The sequence below is a fragment of the Grammomys surdaster genome, unplaced genomic scaffold, assembly GCF_004785775.1.
Source record: "Grammomys surdaster isolate TR1022 unplaced genomic scaffold, NIH_TR_1.0 125946, whole genome shotgun sequence".
NCBI classification, from domain to species: Eukaryota; Metazoa; Chordata; class Mammalia; order Rodentia; family Muridae; genus Grammomys; species Grammomys surdaster.
In genome coordinates, this window is record NW_021620768.1 from 2,547,400 (window position 1) to 2,564,919 (window position 17,520).

General features: G+C 52.7%; 1 protein-coding gene across 1 annotated transcript; it reads right to left on the reverse strand.

Moving 5' to 3' along the window:
* Positions 1–8,899: 8,899 nt before the first annotated feature.
* Efna3 (ephrin A3) lies at positions 8,900–17,189 on the reverse strand. The gene is made up of 5 exons (XM_028753296.1): positions 16,960–17,189; positions 10,878–11,167; positions 10,478–10,543; positions 10,216–10,293; positions 8,900–9,973 (listed from the first exon to the last, which is right to left on the reverse strand). Exons 1-5 carry the CDS (start codon positions 17,085–17,087, stop codon positions 9,843–9,845), a joined length of 693 nt encoding a protein of 230 aa, XP_028609129.1. The 5' UTR covers positions 17,088–17,189; the 3' UTR covers positions 8,900–9,842.
* Between the last annotated feature and the right edge of the window lie 331 nt (positions 17,190–17,520).

A 17,520-nucleotide genomic window follows, 5' to 3' on the forward strand; every position in this document is an offset into this window, starting at 1 on the left:
TCAGCTGACCTGTATGGACAACTGTGTCATTTTTTGTGTCAGCCTGTGTGACCCTGGCTATAAGTGTGGCTTGGGGCTGCTTGTAAAGCCCTTTCTTTGTGTGTGTAAGCTGCAGTTGGAAGAGGCTCGAGCAGGCACACCTGTGTGTGCGGTGTGTCCGAGGTCTGCAGGACTGAGTCCATCTGTGGGGATCAGAGCTAGTTAGACCCTCTGGCATCGTGTGAGGTCCCTTGCACCTCAGCTGTGTAAACAAGCCTGTGTTTTCCTTTCTAAGGCCCCTTCAGGGTTGTCGCCCCATTTTCCTCACTGAACAGTGAGTTTGGCTGGGTGGGGGTTGCGCAGTAGAGAGATTCTGTGAGCAGGAGTGAGTGGAAGTGTGCAGTTATGAGTTAGAGTGCAGGTTAAGCAGTGTTCCCTGGACAACCCCAGCTTCTCAGGGCCTTGCGAGCCTAGTTCTCCCTGGTTCCTGAGCTGGCCTAGCCACTCTTTCATAGCCAGGCTTGGCAGCCCTATAATCACCGGGGGCCAGATGCAGTGATGAAGGCCTAGAGATTGGTACTGACCCTCCAGGGGAGGGGCCATGTCTGCCCCTCTGGCCAAGCTAGAGGGGACTAGAGGACGCTGGACTCCCAGATCCCGTTGTAGACTCGCAGCAGCCTGGGTTTCCCTGCTGCTCTGGTCCTGAAGAATCTTTGGTTGACGGGACTCCAGTAAGTCTGGGTCCTCCCCTGGGACAGCCTCACACTTTCCCAGTCTTTTGTCCTGGGGCTGTGGGTACCCCTATATCTCCCACCTGTGTTCTTCATGCCAGCCCCTATCCCTCACCAAGGTCACCTCCATCTTCATCCACGTCCTCTGCTCCTTCACAGAACGGTCCTTGTCTCTTGGTTTCAGCTGGTGTCCACCCCAGATGCCTCAAATATCACCATCACATTCAACTGAGGTTCCCCAGCTGCCACAAAAGCAGTGTGTGTGTGTGTGTGTGTGTGTGTGTGTGTGTGTGTGTGTGTGAGAGAGAGAGAGAGAGAGAGAGAGAGAGAGGGAGAATGAGAGACAGAGACAGAGAGAGACAGAGAGACAGAGGACACATAAGATACAGGACCTAAGCAGCTCTACACCGAACAAGTGTGGCCCAAGTCTACCCCTGCTCCTCCATGGTCGGCACTCCTTCACCCTGTCATAGTTCACAAATCCTTCCCAACCCAGGGGTGGGTGGTGGCTCAATGGGCTACAGAATAAGACTCTGTTCAAATAAACAGTAACAGAAGAGCCAGGTGTGGTGGCATGTGTCTGTAATGCCAACACACACGAGGCTAATGTGAAGAGATCACTTCCAGCCTGGAGTATAGTGCGAGACCCTGGAGGTGGGGGAGAAGCAGCAGCTGGAGAGACGGTTCCGTGGTTAAGAGCATTTGATACTCTTGCAGAGGACCTGGATTTGGTTCTGAGCTCCTACAAGGTGGCTCATAACTGTCTGAAACTCCAGTTCCAGGTAATCTGGCTCCCTCTTCTGACTTCCATAGGTACCAGACACACGGGGGGGGGGGGGGGGGGGAGAGGGAGAGAGAGAGAGAGAGAGAGAGAGAGACTCATATACAACTAGAACACTCATACGCATAAAATTCAAATTAAAATATAAATAAATAATTTTAAAAACCCGGGCAAGAATCAGGTGGTAGTGGCACATGCCTTTAATTCCAGCACTTGAGAGACAGAACAGGCATATGAATTCAAGGCCAGCCTGGTCTACAGAGTGAGTTCCAGGACAGCCAGGGCTACACAGAGAAACCCTGTCATGAAAAACAAATTAAATAAGTAAATAAATAGGTAAACAAATAAATAAAAGTAAAGACCTAGGCAATGTGACTCCTGTGATCACAACACTCAGCGGGAGACGAGAGGATCAGGAGACGACACTCAGCGGGAGACGAGAGGATCAGGAGACAACACTCAGCGGGAGACGAGAGGATCAGGAGCTTCAGGACATCGAATGTAGTCAGTTCAAGGTTGGCCTGAGTTGCACAAGACTGTCGAAATTTAAAAAAGAAAACAGAAAAAAAAAAAAACAAGAAAAAACAAACAAACAAAGACCAGGCTTCGTAGCACATACCGTTAATACTACTTTGGGAGGGTTGGTGGATCTCTGTGAGTTTGAGACCAGCCTGGTCTACATAGCTAGCTCTAGGACCGCCAGGACTACCTTGTCTCAAAACAGACAAACAAGACTATCACCAAGAAAACCAAAAAACCAAAAAAACAAACAAACAAAAAAACAAAATAAAACAAACAAACAACAACAACAAAACCCAAATAGAAAGAGGAGAAAGAAATAGGAGGAAGAGGGGAAAGAAGAAGGAGGGAGAAGAGGAGGAGGAGAAGACGAAAGTAAAAGGACAAAGAGGAGGAAGGAGGAGGAAGAAAAAGGAAGAAGGAGGAGGAAAAGAGGTGAGAAAAAGGAGGAGGGGTGAGGAGGAAGAGGAGGAGAAGAGGAGGGGAAGGAAGACGGAAGGAGAGGAAGGGGAGGGAGAGGAGGAGAAGGAATAGGAGAAGGAGGAAAAAACCCTTAGAGAACAACAACACCTGCTTCTCAAGCTGCACACATACCGTCGCTTACCCCTCAGTCTGGATGCTTTGCCACCTGGTGGATGTTAAGCAGAACTTCAGGCTCTGAGCAGGCGCCCTGGCCAGTCAGATCCCAGGCCAGGGTTGTAAAAAGCCCTGAATCTGTGCTGGCCCTGAGCATAGCTGACTGGAGCTGGAGCGTACTCTCATGTAGAAGGGGAGAACATGGCTACTTTCAACCAAGCCTCACAGCCCATGCCCAGCTTGGTGCTGTGACAGTGCTGGGTAGGGGAGACTCATTTGGGACCGTTCTTGGTGTCCTTGTTGATATAAAGCTAAAGAAGGAGGAAGACACCTTTCAGGGTGCTGCCCTTCAGGAGCTTGCTTTCCTAGTGGGCAGACAGCTCCTTGGCTTGGTAATGCCTTACCTTAGAGCTCCGAGCTTCAGGATGGGGACAGCAAAATTAGCCACAGACCAGGCCCTAGGGCAGCATCTGGATGGCCCTGGCCTGCATTTATCTAAGTGCTGAGCTCGGTCACCAGTTTTGCTCCTGCTTTTGTAGACCAATGCCTTGTGCTGGTTAATTCTAACTGCCAACTAGACACAACCTAGAATCTCCTGGGAAGAGAGTCTTAATCAAGTATTATTTCTATCAAGTTGGCCTTGAGGCATGTCTGTGTGGGGTTTTCGTGACTCTTAACTGAGGTAGGAAGGCCCAGCTCGTTGTGGGTGGCGTTTCCTAGGCAGGGGGTCCTGAATAGTGCAAGATAAGAGAAAGCTAATTAAGAGTAGCAAACAAACCTAAATCTTGGGCTAGAACAAAGAAGTAATTTCAGACAGGAATCTAAATTTTAGGCTAGAACAAGGAAGTAGGCTTCAGGCGGGCAGTGGTGGCGCACGCCTTTAATCCCAGCACTTGGGAGGCAGGGGCAGGCGGATTTCTGAGTTCGAGGCCAGCCTGGTCTACAGAGTGAGTTCCAGGACAACCCGGGGCTATAAGAGAAACCCTGTCTCAAAAAACAAAAAAAAAAAAAGAAAAAAAGAAAAAAAGGAAGTAGGCTTCAGACACGAAAATGACCTTGAGCTAGGACAGGAAAGGCTCAGATACTTTGGTCGTCCAGATAAGCCCTTAGAAACAGTGATCACGGGAGTGTTCACATAATCGGGTTTAACGCCTTGCTTTTTCTTTGACTATTTGTGTTTATTGTCTTGCTTGTTCCTTGGCTATTTGTATCTATTGTATTGCTAGACCCTCAACCTAGAACTGACCTTAATACATGCATGTAATTAAAATGGTATAAAAGCATAAAGGAGGAGGGAGCAGGATAGGGAGTTCTAGGGAGGGGAAATGGGAGAAGGGGATGACATCTGTAGTGTAAATAAATAAAATATCCAATAAAAAAAAAGAGCAGCAAACAAGCTGGGGATAGCGGTGCAAATCGTTTGTCCCAGCACTCCGGAGGCGAAGGCGAGGGCTCGGGCTACGTAATGAGACTTTGTCTTAAACAATAAAGAATAAATCAAGCAAGAGTGCTGACATTTGATTTTCTGTCTTCTCTCTTTTCTTTCTTTCTTTGTTACTGACTTTCTTTTCTTCTTTTTCTTCTTTTAAAATGAAGTTTCACTATGTATTCCTGATTGGCTTTGAAACTCACTGTGTGGACCAGGCTGGCCTCAAAGTCACAGAGATTCACCTGCTGCTTCTGCCTCCTGAGTTCTGGGATTAAAGGTGTGAAGCATCATTCCTGGCTTCAAACTTGGTTTCTCTCTGTTTGACGGTGATGTGATGTGACCAGGGACTTCCACCTCCTGCCACAGTTTATAAAACCTATGCTGTGGTGGATGGAAGGAAACTCCCTTTTCTCTTAAGATGCTGTTTTGTCAGAGGTTTTTGTTTCGTTTTGGTTGTTGTTGTCACGGCAAAAGAAATGAACTAGAAGAGTTCCTGACTGAGAGGGAGGATGCTCATGCCCGAGGGTCAGAGAACTGGAAAGGGGGCTTTGAAGGGGTGGCACCTCCTCCTTGTCATCTTGTTGACTGAGGACATTTCCCCTCTGAGGACTGTGAATGACAGAAGAGAAGATGAAGGCTCAGTATACAGAGTTCTAGTCCTGGCTCTGATGTACACACTCGAGTACCTGTGGATGAGTTGCTGCTATTTCTGTCCCACCTGTAAAAATGAAAGGTCTAGGGCTGGAGAGATGGCTCAGTGGTTAAGAGAACTGACTGCTCTTCCAGAGGTCCTGAGTTCAATTCCCAGCAACCACATGGTGGCTCACAACCATCTGTAATACGATCCGATATCCTCTTCTGGTGTGTCTGAGACAGTGACAATGTACACACATACATAAAAAAGAAGGGTTTAGATGACCCACCTCATACAGGCTTGGAATCTTCAGAACTCATTTTCATCACAGGACAAGGAAGTAATGAGCCATGGGCACAGGGGAGGGCAGTGTGGGTTTATGGGAAAAGTTTCAGGTGTTGATAGAGGTGCCAGCGATCAGAGCGTGGTGACAATCATCAAACCCTCAGGTACCAATGATCAGAGCGTGGTGACAATCAAACCCACTTTTTGCTTCTGTTGTGTTTGTGATGCCAGAAGTCAACCCCAGGACCTCATTCGTCCTAAGCAAGTGTTCTCCCACTGGGCGACACCTTAGCTTAGACCCACTTTCATTGTCAGCCCTGCCATTTGCCAGGCTGTGTGACCCTAGTCAAGCAACACAGCGTCTGAGACCGGTGGATCTCAACCTGTGGATCATGACCCCTTTGGGGGTCGAAGGACCCTTTCACACAGGTCATCTAAGATCTTTGGAAAATACAGGAACTTATATTATGATTCATAACAGTAGCAAAATTACAGTTATAACAAAAATAATTTTATTAGACACTCGTGTGTTACTACAGTAGTAAGTAAGGTCTAAGAAGCCACAGGGCTGAGAAAACAAAAAATATGTTTACTTCACTACCCCCGAATCCATGCCTCCCCTCACAGTTGGACTATTTAAAATGTTTTTATGCTGGGCAGTGGTGGTACACACTTTTCATCCCAGCATAGGTGGATCTCTGAGTTTGAGGCCAGCCTGATCTACAGAGCAAGTTCCAGGACAGCCAGGTCTACAAAAAGAAACCTTGTCTTGAAAAAAAAAGTTTTTCTCTGATTTATTTTGTCCAGGGTATTGCTGATGGTCAGAGGCCAGCTTCTAGAATATAGGTCTCTCCTTCTATCACATGCTATCCAGGGGTCACTGTGAGGTCATCAGGCTTGGTGGCAAGCATCTTCACCCTCCCAATAAGCCCTATTGTGGTAGTTTGAATGAGAATGTCCCTACAGGCTCATATATTTGAATATCTCATCACCAGAGAGTGGAATCCTTTGAAAGGATTAGAAGGATTAAGAGGTATGGCCTTGTTGGAGATGACAGTCACTAGGGGTAGGCTTTGAGGTTTCGGAAATCCATTCCAGGCCCAGTCTCTCTCCCCTTTTCTGCCAGAGCATCAGGGCATAGCTCTCAGTTATGTCTTCAGTACTACATCTGCCTGCTGCCATGCTTCCCACCATGATGATAACGGACTAAACTATGAAACTGTAAGTAGCTACCACCACTTACATGCTTTCTTTTATAAGAGTTGCCTTGGTCATGGTGTCTCTTCACAACAGTAGAACAGTGACTAAGACACCGATTCTAAGTTTTGGACAAACACCCCATCCCAGTCACCAGCCTCGCCTGACCTAGAAATTTCAGGGATCTTCAGCTAACCCCTGTTGCCTCGTGGGTGATCTTCACTCTGCAAGACCTTCCATACTCCACAAGAGAACTAGCATTGTATACTTCCTCCCTGAGGCAGGCTTCCTCTGACCAGGCAGAGACGGCATTTCCCCAGCTATTTCCACCACTCTGGAATTTAACTACGCTGCACTGCACCTGCCCCTCACCATGTGTGTATTACTGATTCTTGATTACACACCATATCTGAGTTAGGGTTATCATTGCTGTGATAAAGCACCATGATTAGAAGTTGGTAAGGAAAGGGTTTATTTGGCTTGTAGTAGTCCATCATTGAAGGAAGTTGGGACAGGAACTCAAACAGGGCAAGAACCTGGAGGCAGGAGCTGATGCAGAGGCCACAGAGGGGTGCTGATGTCTGGCTTTCTCATCATGGCTTGTTTAGCCTCCTTTCTGATAGATCTCAAGACCACCAGCCTAGCCCACAATGGGCTGCCTCCTTCTACCAATCACTAATTAAGAAAATACCCTATGGCCTGATCTTATGGAGGTACTTTTCAGGTGAGGTTCCCTCCTCGTTGATGACTACAGCTTGTGTCAAGTTGCCAAAAAAATTGCCAGGACACCCTAACAGATGTGGAATTAAATAGAAACTGTCTTAGTTAGGGTTGTCATTATTGCGATGAAACACCATAATCAAAAAGAAAGTTGGCACCACCAAAATAATAATAATAATAATAATAATAATAATAATGATAATGATAATGATAATAATTGGGTGGTCCATACCCTTAATCCCAGCACTTGGGAGGCAGAGGCAGGCGGATTTCTGAGTTCAAGAGTTTGAGGCTCAGCCTGGTCTACAGAGTGAGTTCCAGGACAGCCAGGGCTACACAGAGAAACCCTGTCTCGGAAAACAAAAACAAAAACAAAAACAACAACAAAAAAAAAGCCTTACAGGGTTTTCTACAGCCGGATCTTATGGAGGCATTTTTTCAGTTGTGGTTCCTTCCTCTTAGATGGCTACAGCCAAGACATAAAACTAGCCAGCACAGGAACTTTAACAGTTGTGTGTGTGTGTGTGTGTGTGTGTGAACGTGTGCGCTTGAATATATGTAGAAACAGAGGACACCTTCTGACAGTTCTCTCCTGCCTTTATGTGGTTTCTGCGATCAAACACAAGTCATCAGACCTTCATAACAAGTGAGTTACCATGGAGCCCTGGGACTGTGTTTTGACAAAGTATATGTAACCCACACTATCCTTGAACTCTGTCTTCTTACCTCAGTCTCCCAAGCCCCAAGATTCCAGATGTACAGCCCCACACCTAGAATCATCGTATCTGGAAGCACAATGTCTTCTTTGTCCCACCAGTATCTGCCTCTTGGCAGGTGTTCCCTGAGTATCCACTGGAACATGGAAAACTGGATGGCCGAGCCAGCCTTTCCTGTCTTTTGGTACAGTAATGTCAGACTGGCCCACCGTCTGCCCTGGGTTCTTTCCCTGCCTTCCTTCCACTCCAAGCATCTGTTAGGTGATGGCAAAAGCTTACCAAGAGCCTGCACACTCTCAGATAGGGTCTCACTCAGGAGCCTAGTCTGTTCTTGAACTTGCAGCAGTTCTCCTGCCTCGCTCCACTGAGTGCTCAGACTACAGGTATGTACCATCATACTTGGCTAGGGCTGTCACAGTGCAACGACAGCCACAGAAGCACATAGGAGAGAGTGTTACCTAGGATCTAGCCTGCTTTTGGAGCCAGTAAGAGAGGCAGGGTGGGGTAATGTTCCTTGGGCTGTGAGAAAGCCACCTCCCTGAATCCCAAGAAGCATCCTGGATCTCCTTTGATGGTCCCACACATGACCTGTCCTTTCCAGTCTCCTGACACAGTGCTGTCGTTCTGTGGAGCTCAGGCCCCAGCAGGAAACATGTTTTCAAATGAATAAAACCTCAAAGTGTCACGAAGGAACCCAGCTATATATTGAAACACAGTTAACAGACATTTACATTTTTGGTATGTAATATATATGTTTCTTTATTAACATGTTAAAAACAAGTAAAGTCTAACAACTATGATCATTTCAAAGTAGTGACACATAAATGATATTCTGAGATATAAAGCAGGTCTGAAAACATCTGGGATTTTTGTCAGCTACAAAGTCACACATACTGTTGATGCTACTGTGGCTTGCCCAAGTACATAAGGGAATGTTAAATTTGTCACAGGTGAGTGAAAATAACCATGTAATTATTTTTTTCCTATCTAGGTTCACAAATCCCCTGAAATCCTTGGACCCAGCCAAAAGCTTCGGACTATAGCATAGAGCACACCAGCCTGAGCCTTAACCCGAGTGCACAGGGCCTGGGAAGCGGGGACTCATGCCACTTTCCCTGTGGCAAGCCTGAGCCTAGAAAGGTTAAGGAACCTGCCCAAAGTCACCCAGGCTCAACTTGAAGCTCTGTCCCTCTCTCCGCACAGAGCTGGACCCCAGAGCCAGGCACTCTATGGCCTCTAACCTAGAATGCCTGCTCACCCATGGCCTGAGCCCAATAGGGTTCAGTTCGTGAAGCAGAGGGACACGGCCTCTTGAAACCACACACACTCAGGTATTTTTATCTCCAGTTTATTTTTTTAGACTAAGAGCAGAGTATGAAAGTCACAGCCAAAGCACTTGAAAAAGGCCCGGGATGGGTGGGGACCACATAGGGTGGCAGGGCAAGGTCCTGGGAGTTGGTTCCCGGCTCAGGGCTGGAAGGGAGGGGGCATTGTTGTTACGGTCTCCAAAAGTGTCTGTGCGTTGCATAGGTCCTGTCTTCACAGAAGACAAAAGAGGGGCCAGGGGGGTCCCAAGGGGGGCCTAACCTGGTGAGGGAGGGGTCTGAATCTGGAAGGGGAAGTCAAGAAAGGTCAAGGTTAAGAAGAGGAAGGGGCTCTGTCTGTACATTATATATAGAGATATAGAGTCTGTACATGCCTGTCTGGCACCCCAATGCCCACCCCTGTCCACTGCCTGCTCCCCCCAGGGGTGTCTATTTGTAAACTTGGATTCAATCCAAACCACAGTCCTCTATGTGGGAGTGGAGGGAGGACATGCTTATTGCTGTAAACAGGGGAAGGGGCAGCCTGAGGCTCCACCCCTCCCCCATCTAGTCCCCTCCCCCTGTTCTGCCCCAGAGGAGAGTGACAGGGGGCACCTCCCATGCTTCATTTGTTCTCTCTGGGGCATATTTGCCTCTTGGGCGACAAAGAGGGAGGGCACCAAGGGTCAGGGAAAGGTACCAGGGGCCAGGGAGTCCTGAGCGCTGCCTTTATACCCCAGGTTTGGTACCAAACATTACCAAAGCCACAGGCCACCTGGGACCTGTGGCTGTCCTTGTGCCTGATCCACTACGGTGCCTGTCCTAGAGTGTGGGCAAAGAAGGCAGGCACAGATAGATGTACAGTGCAGGCCCCACTCCCAACCATGGGAAGAAGGATGTAGACCCCACAGCTGGCTCCCTGCTCCTTCTCAGCCCTGCCCCACCTCTCTCTGTCATAGGAAGGGGCAGAGCTAGGAGGCCAAGAGCGTCATGAGGAAGAAGGCGATGCCCACGGCCAGAGGCAGGTGTTCCCGCTTGGGACTGGTCCCGCTGATGCTCTTCTCAAGTTTGGGCACCTGGGGATTCTCTCCCTCAAAGTCTTCTGTGGAAAGATAAATAGGCAGACTGGTAAGGGCTGGGCTGTGCGCTAGGGCGGGGGGCACGCGGCGGCGGCGGCGGCAGTAGCAGCAGCAGCAGTGGAGCCAGAGATGTGACCACCCACGGGGGAGGGGCAGGAAGGGCTCGTGTCCCAAGGGAAGACATGCAGGGGGAAAAAAAAAGCAGGCACTGGGAAGGAGGCTGCGATTTCAGCAGTGGCCACCAGAGGGCGCTGCGCAGACTCACCCAACACGTTGATCTTCACATTGGGGCCCATGGTGAACTGGGGGAGAGTGGGGACCGGCTTCTCCCCGGAGTGCGATGCTGCGGGGTGGGGTGCGGGTGGGGAGAGAGGAGGGGAAAGTCAGGGCCAGGACCCCCTCCCCCTGCTACAGCTGGGGAGCTATCCCGATCGCCTGTGCCCTCCGCCCCCATCCCCGGGAAGCCAAGGGAGCCCCAAAGCAGGGAGGCAAGGATGCGGACGTGGTTGGAAACCGACGCTACTCACTGGAGGCGCAGCAGACGAACACCTTCATCCTCAGACACTTCCAATGCAGGTTGTGAGTGGGCGTGGCTGGGGAGGAGACTGGGCCTGAGTTGCTTTCACTCAGTGGCCTTGCGGCCTTAACAGACTCTCAACCTTCTCTAAATTGCCCGCATCCCGCTTTGTCCCGGAGTAACTGCTCCAACCTTTCTTTGGACATTGGTCACCATGACTTCGTAGCCAGCCCATCCCAACAGAAAACCCAACAGAAATGCTTTGCAGCTCATTGAGACTGTCAATAACGTGTCTCTCCCCACCCCCCAGCCTCACAACTTCTCAGAGCTGAAACCCTGAAGCCTATCGCTGGTGACCACTACCTGGGACCCCACCCTGTCAATCAGAAGACCGAGGACCCGGTACTCACAGATGTAGTAGTATTCTTGGCCGGCGTGGAATTCATAGCCCAGCGAGAAGGCGCTGTAGCGCTGGAACTTCTCGGAGAACTTGATGGGACTGTGCGAGGCGTGCTGCCGGTTGCATTCCCAGCGCTTGGAGCCTTGGCTAGCGTTGCAGGTGCGGTAGCCGCTCAGGCTCACCATGTACAGCACGTACTGCTCCGCCCCGCCGCCAGGCCCTGAGCTGTTGTAGTGCGGACAGTAAATATCCAGATAGTCGTTCACGTTCACCTGCACCGTGTAGCCCTCTCGCCGCAGGCTGTGGACAAATGAAGTGGGTCAGAGAAGAAACCCCAGTGCTCCAAGGCTTTTCATGTCAACACCCCGAAGGCCTTCATTAGAACACTACATATTTTTGATCATAAGACTTCAGTCCCCCCACTCTCTTGGCTTTTCCCACAATCTTTTCTCAGCCCATTTCTGCACCCGCGGTCTAGTGTGCCAGTCCCCTGTGTCCTCTCCTTTTTGGCCTGTCCTTCTCCTGATGACCACCAGAGGGTAGCAAAAGCACAAGGAAGCTCTGCCTACCGCCTAAGGAAGAGAGGAGAGGGAGGAAAGAAGGAACCTAGCTCTGGTTGCCACAGAAACAGCACAGGCCCCAACGACTCCCAGACCCCAGGCCCGGATTTCCTCAGTCCATTCCCCATAATTCAGAAGGCCAAGGAGGGACTGAAGGAATGGAAGGCTAGTGTGAAAGTAGAGAGATCCCTTCCTTGGAACCCAAGCCCTCTCTCTATTGCTTCTCCCAGAATGCCTTCTTGCTGCTTCAGGTCCACCCTCCAGGCCAGTCCGACAGGACTTGCCCTCATACACACATGTATGGTGGCTTCATGCACATACATGCACAAGTTCTATGGCACAAACACAAAAATGTCCACCACCCACTCACAGGTGGCAGACACTCAGAAAAGCTAGATTGCATGTGTGCTGAGCCTATGCCAGCTTTAGCTGGCCTCGACAATCCTAGGGGTTCACCTTGTATCTCCTACATGACAAGACCTCTATCTTTGTGCTTCTGAGTTCCATTTTCATCCGTCCTTAGGCCATAAACCATTAAGTTCCCAACAACCGGACAGACCAGGGAGCTGTCATCACGTCAAGACTTCTGCTTCATTCCACATCTTTCTCTACCTAGATGCCACTGCCCCCCTCCACACCACCACGATAATGCTAGGCAGAGTAACAAGAACACAGTGCCTAGACAAGATGACTGTGTCTGTCACATTCCAGATGATCTCTGCCTGACAGTCTCAGCGAAGTGTTGCTCTGAACATCCTTCGCGGTGGCACAGAAAAGTGTAGGGAGATAGAGGCAACTCAATGCACACGTGAGGCGTGGGGAGATGTCATCTTTAACTTCTCTAAGGCAAGTATGCACACATGTTGGTAGTGCTATGGAACTATAGTGGACGCAGGAAAGCATGGGCCACCTGGTGAAATGTCAAACTCTTGGGGTCCCTAGGCCCTGAGAACTCACTGAGGGAAAGAACTGTCTCTCCATATCACCATGAAGTACGGTGTTTCACAAACAGTAATTAGACACATTAGGGAAATGAGCCTGAAAGTCTCTTCACAGGAGGAGGCCTTGAGGGTCCTCCCTGACATTACCCAATGTCATTGGCTGTACTTGTGTTGCCCGGTCCCCAAGACTAGCAACGAGGCAGATGGGTAACAGCTGGTGTTTGGACTCTCTAGTAAGAACGGGCACAGCCTTCTTGAGTCATCAGGAATGCCACCAGTCCCACTTGGTTCCCATGGGAGTGATGGGTCACTCGGGGCCCCTCCCTGTCCCTGGCACTCAGGTGGGCAGGAGTCTCGATGGGGCGCTGGGAGCAGGAAAACGGGTTAGACAAGGCCTGGCTGCTCCCAGGCACCACCCATGCATTGTGTGTCCATCCCAAGCCATCATCTCCTGTTCCTTCCCTAAGGACCTGGAGAGGGGGCCACCAGCTAGCTAATCAACATGAGGTGCCAGGCCTGGGGCAGCCCCATAGTTACCCTGGGGCCTTGTCCCTTGGCCTCACCCATACATCCGGTTTGATTTTACACCGGATCTCCTCCCTGCCCCATCCCTTCAACCACACACCCCATTACAGTGGATTTTAAGCCAACTCGAGAGAGATTCCTACAGGTGGTGCCTCAGTTTCCTCAAGAGTATGAGCTGGGTGTATATAGTGGTTTTGGGTATATATAGTGGTTGTTTGTGACAGCGACAAGAAAGGAAGTCATCTCTTACCTATCCCTGTGATGGATGGCAGAAAAAAACCAGAAATATGCCCCACCCAACCTATCCATGTGGTTCAAAACCTGTTGGTGAGTTAGCTGTATCCAGTTGGTATCTGGTGGGGAGAGTAGAAGGCTGGGTGCCAGGAATCCCAAACCATAACTCCTAGGAGACCCGACCTGTCTGTTAGGCACAACCTCTTTAATTGAATCTGTCATCCTACTTAGCCTAGCTGTTCAGGGAGGTGCACATAGGCCCCAGCTGCTAACCACACCTCCAAGGTTACCCCCCTCCTGCTCTCAGCGTGGGGTGGGCCAGCATCTGGGGACTGTGTGCCCTGCTCCTTCAGGGGATTTCCATTCTTCCCTCCATTTCATCCCTTGTAGCCTCCCACTTCCCCGCAGAAAGGCGTCCTCACCACTCTTCTATAGGGCTTACTCCGTCCCACCCGGCTTGCAAAGCCCGGGGTACTCCTCAACTCTTCTCACATCAACAGCGCCCCTGCTTGCTAGGCCCACGGAACTCAGCCTTCAGTGTCCGCTGGAGACAGTACGGGAGGTGGGGGAGCGGAGAAGGAGCAAACGTCTCCCCCTGGGGCAATTAGGGGCAGGTAAACAGGGTGTCTAACAAGGCCCGGGAGAAGAGAAAGGCTCCCAAGAGCTTCTGAACTTGTTAAACCCCTATGCTCGGCTTTAGAAGCCAAGATGTAGAGTTAAGGGAGTGGAGAAAAATGCAGAGACTAGGTTCTTCCCCTCTAGTGCGCGCCCCCGAGGCTGCGCGCGGCTCGTTCCAGCAGGCGAGGCCCGACCACGTGTGCGCGGCGTGGAGTCCGCGCGCCAAGGCTGGGGGGGGGCAGCGGCGGCGGCGGGAACGCTCCCAGGGCGGCGCTTGCACACTGACACCCCCGCGCCCCGCCAGCTCCGGCCTGGAGGAGAAGCAGCGCGTCGGTCACCCCCGCCCCTCGACCCTGCGACAGTAGCGACAGCAGCGGCGGCGGAGGTTTATTGATCTGCAGCGGCGGAGAAGAGCGAGGACTCGCCGAAAGCGAGAGACACACAGAGATGGAGAGACTCTGCCATATACAGAGGGGAGGCGAACACAGACGGATTCGCCCGAAAGGGGAAAGGGAGGGAGGCACGGGGGGGAGGGAGAGCCAGAAACCGGGAGAGGGAGGAAATGAATGAGAACCAAGCAAGACTTGGGAGGAAAAAAAAACAAAAACAAAAAACGGCAAAGAGTCAGTCAGCATCGGATCCAGAGAGGCCCAGAGCAGAGGAGGAGACAGCGCAGAAGAGAAATCCGGACACACTGGCGAACAGATGAAAACAGACCACCACGGACGTAGTAGAGGTCTCAATAAATATTTGTTGAATGAATGTGTGAATGAAAGTGATCAGCACCAGCAACGTTTCCTAGATAGGCAGGGAGATCACGAGAAAAAGATGCTCTTGAGGAGAGTACCAACACCTTCGTTTTAGTTCACAGAAATGAGGCGCTGGCAAGGGGGATAGACATGCTTGGCCCTCAACTCCGCCTCCATTCAGTCCTCGACTCAGGAGACCCTCGACTTCACTCTCTCATCACTCTCTCCAATAAGGTTGCTCCCACCGCGTCCTAGTTTCTGGGCCAGGTTAGGAAAAGGTCTCGCTTATTCCCAGGGACTAACTCAAGGGGCTGAATGGGGGAAGGGGTGATGGCTAGGTAGCCAGGACCCAGCCACCCGCCCCAGGTCTGTCGGAGGAGGCTACTGCAGGTCTGTCAAAGGAGGCTATTGCACGTGTCCCACCAGCACCCTCCCACGTGACCCCAAGAGGCGGGGTCGCAGACCCTCCCCACGTGACCCCAAGGGGCAGAGACCCTCTACACGTGATGGGAGGTGGGAGCCAGGAGCCTAGATCACGTGACTATGGGGGGGACCTGGGAGCCTGTGGCTCAGCCCGGCCCCGCCCCCAGCTCCCCGGCCCTCTCCACTCCCGGCTCTGGAGCACGTCGCTCTCACGATTTATGGGGCCGCGGATGCCGCAGTGAGAGAGCCGGGGAGCCCGGGCGCAGCGGCAACAAAGGCCCGGGAAGCGGGGCGGGGGCGGCAGCGGCCTCCTGGTCCGGTGTGCGCCGCCTCCTACCTCCGTCCGTCTCTGCCCACACCGGAGTGGAGAGGGCGAAAGGAGGTTCTGGGAACCAGGCTCTCTCATCCCGTTCCGGAGCTTTCACCTGCGCCCAGGTGTATGCGGGGGAGGGGAACCTGATCAACGCTCCTCTCAAGGCTATTTCCACACCCCCTAGGCTCTGCCATGCTACGAGCAGTGGGGTTCCCCAAGGGTGGCGGGGAACCCAGGATCTCTCTCACCTGCGAGCTCTCTGCTCGTGCCAGACTGTAGCGGGGCGGGGGTCGGACGTGTAAATCTTATGGGGGGGGATGAGCAAGATAGATACAGCAGGGTAGTCAGCCCTCAGGGCCCCCCGGGGAGGATGGAGTCCCGCCCCGGGGGGGGGAGGGGCTGCAACCCCACCCCCGAGGTTTCCATGGGAAGCGAAAGGGGGGCGTCATTAGCTCATCCCCACCCCCAGTCTGACACTCTGGGCGCGAGGAGAAAGAGGGGGAGGCGCAGAGCCCCAAACAACAAAGAGCAGAGCAGCAAGCAGCAGCCCCTCCCCCGGAAGGTTGGGGGTCGTGGTCGAGGGCCTTCAGGTCCCCTCCCCTGGGGTCTCACCATTTGTTCCCTAGTCGGCCCCCAGGGTGGAGAGTCAGAAGCAAAGCTGCCGCCACCGCCCGGGCAGGTGTGACAGTGATCCCGGTGTCCCCAGGGATCCCCCTACCAATACACTGAGGTGGCCAGAGAGATACACACGACAGCTCGGCAGGGAGAAGACAAGGGCAGCAAGGACTGTGCAGAATGATGGCCCGGTCCGGCAGCCGGCACCGGGCCGCCGCGCCACACACCGGAGGAAACCACACGGCCGCCCTGACACCCGCCCAGACCGCGGCGGCGCCAAGAGCCACCCCAGCCCAGACAAGACTGGCCACGCGGACACCGACCGCAGCCCCCTCCCCGACCCGCCGCCCGCTCCCACCCCTAGACGGTCGCCGACGCAGACACACAAATCACACACAGACACACGCACACTGACAGCCGCGCACGCCCGTTCACACTCAGTGCCATACGCCGTCCCTAGCCCCAGTGCGTGTGTGTGTGTGTGTGACATGCCGACATCTCTGCCTTCTTCCTTCTCACCAGTATCCTGCGTTCCCAGGGCCCCTCAACTTCGCGACCCTGCCCCAGCTCACCCCAACAGGGCTTATTCACACAACCAGAGCAACCCATTACCCTACGTTCTGAGGAGATGGTGAATCGGAGTTCCTGCCCTAATGCCGAACCCCACTTTTAAAAGCAAGAGTCTTAAGCGGAACCCCATCAACATTTATAGGCTGAAAACAGGTCATCCTTCATCTCCCAAAATGCAGCGGCCTATCCCCAGCACACCGGTACTCACAGACTTCAATCTAGCCAAAAAGAGCGTGGATGGTGGGGGAGACTACGGGACAGAGAACACTATTCCAGAGGCGAGCGTGGAGAGAAACCAAGATGGGGTTAGGGACCCCCAACAGCCTCCTCCGCACTGCCAGAGCGCTCTTTACTATGCCCCAACAGCTTCTCTCAGACACCCCCGAGTTTCACAGACGCCCACGTAGTGCGTCCCCTCTCCCTCGCCTCTCGGCACTGAGCCTGTCTCCCAGGACTGCTGCCAGGTTCCCCTAGGACTTCTCGGGCCCACCAGCTCCCCCATCACTGACGCGGGACGCACGGGTTCTCCGGGTCCCCGACTCACTGCTGGTTGGAGCTGTTCCAGTATACCGCATGTCGGTTTCCCAGCGCGCCCCCAGGCCCCTGGGCCAGCAGCGGCAGCAGCGGCACGGGCACGAGCAGCAGCAGCAGCAGCAGCGGAGCCGCCGCCATCCCCGGAGCCGCCGCCGCCGCCGCCCCCCGACTGAGCCCCGCGCTCCCGGCTTCTCAGCTTCCCAGCTCCCTGCTGCCGCCGCTGCCAGCCCCCAACCTTAGTCACGCCCACAATCCTTCCCTCCGCCCTTCTGGGCGCGCCCCCGAAGCCCCGCCCCTGGCGCGCTCACGCGGGGCTCCGCCCCACTTGAGTCTAGAGCGCGCCGCGCGTGGGCGCCCCATACCGTGTAGCCCCCTTTAGGAACAACGCGTCTCTCCTCTCTCCTAGGTGATTTGCTGCAGCGGCTTGCGTCTTTAGCTCCCCCAGGCTGGAGTTCACAGAAGGATTTGGAAGGCAAGACCTGAACATACAGCTTGTGTAGGTCCACACCTTTCTCCGTGGAGTGTGGGAGTGTTGAGGATCGAAGGTCTACGTCCGGAATAAGCAGGACTA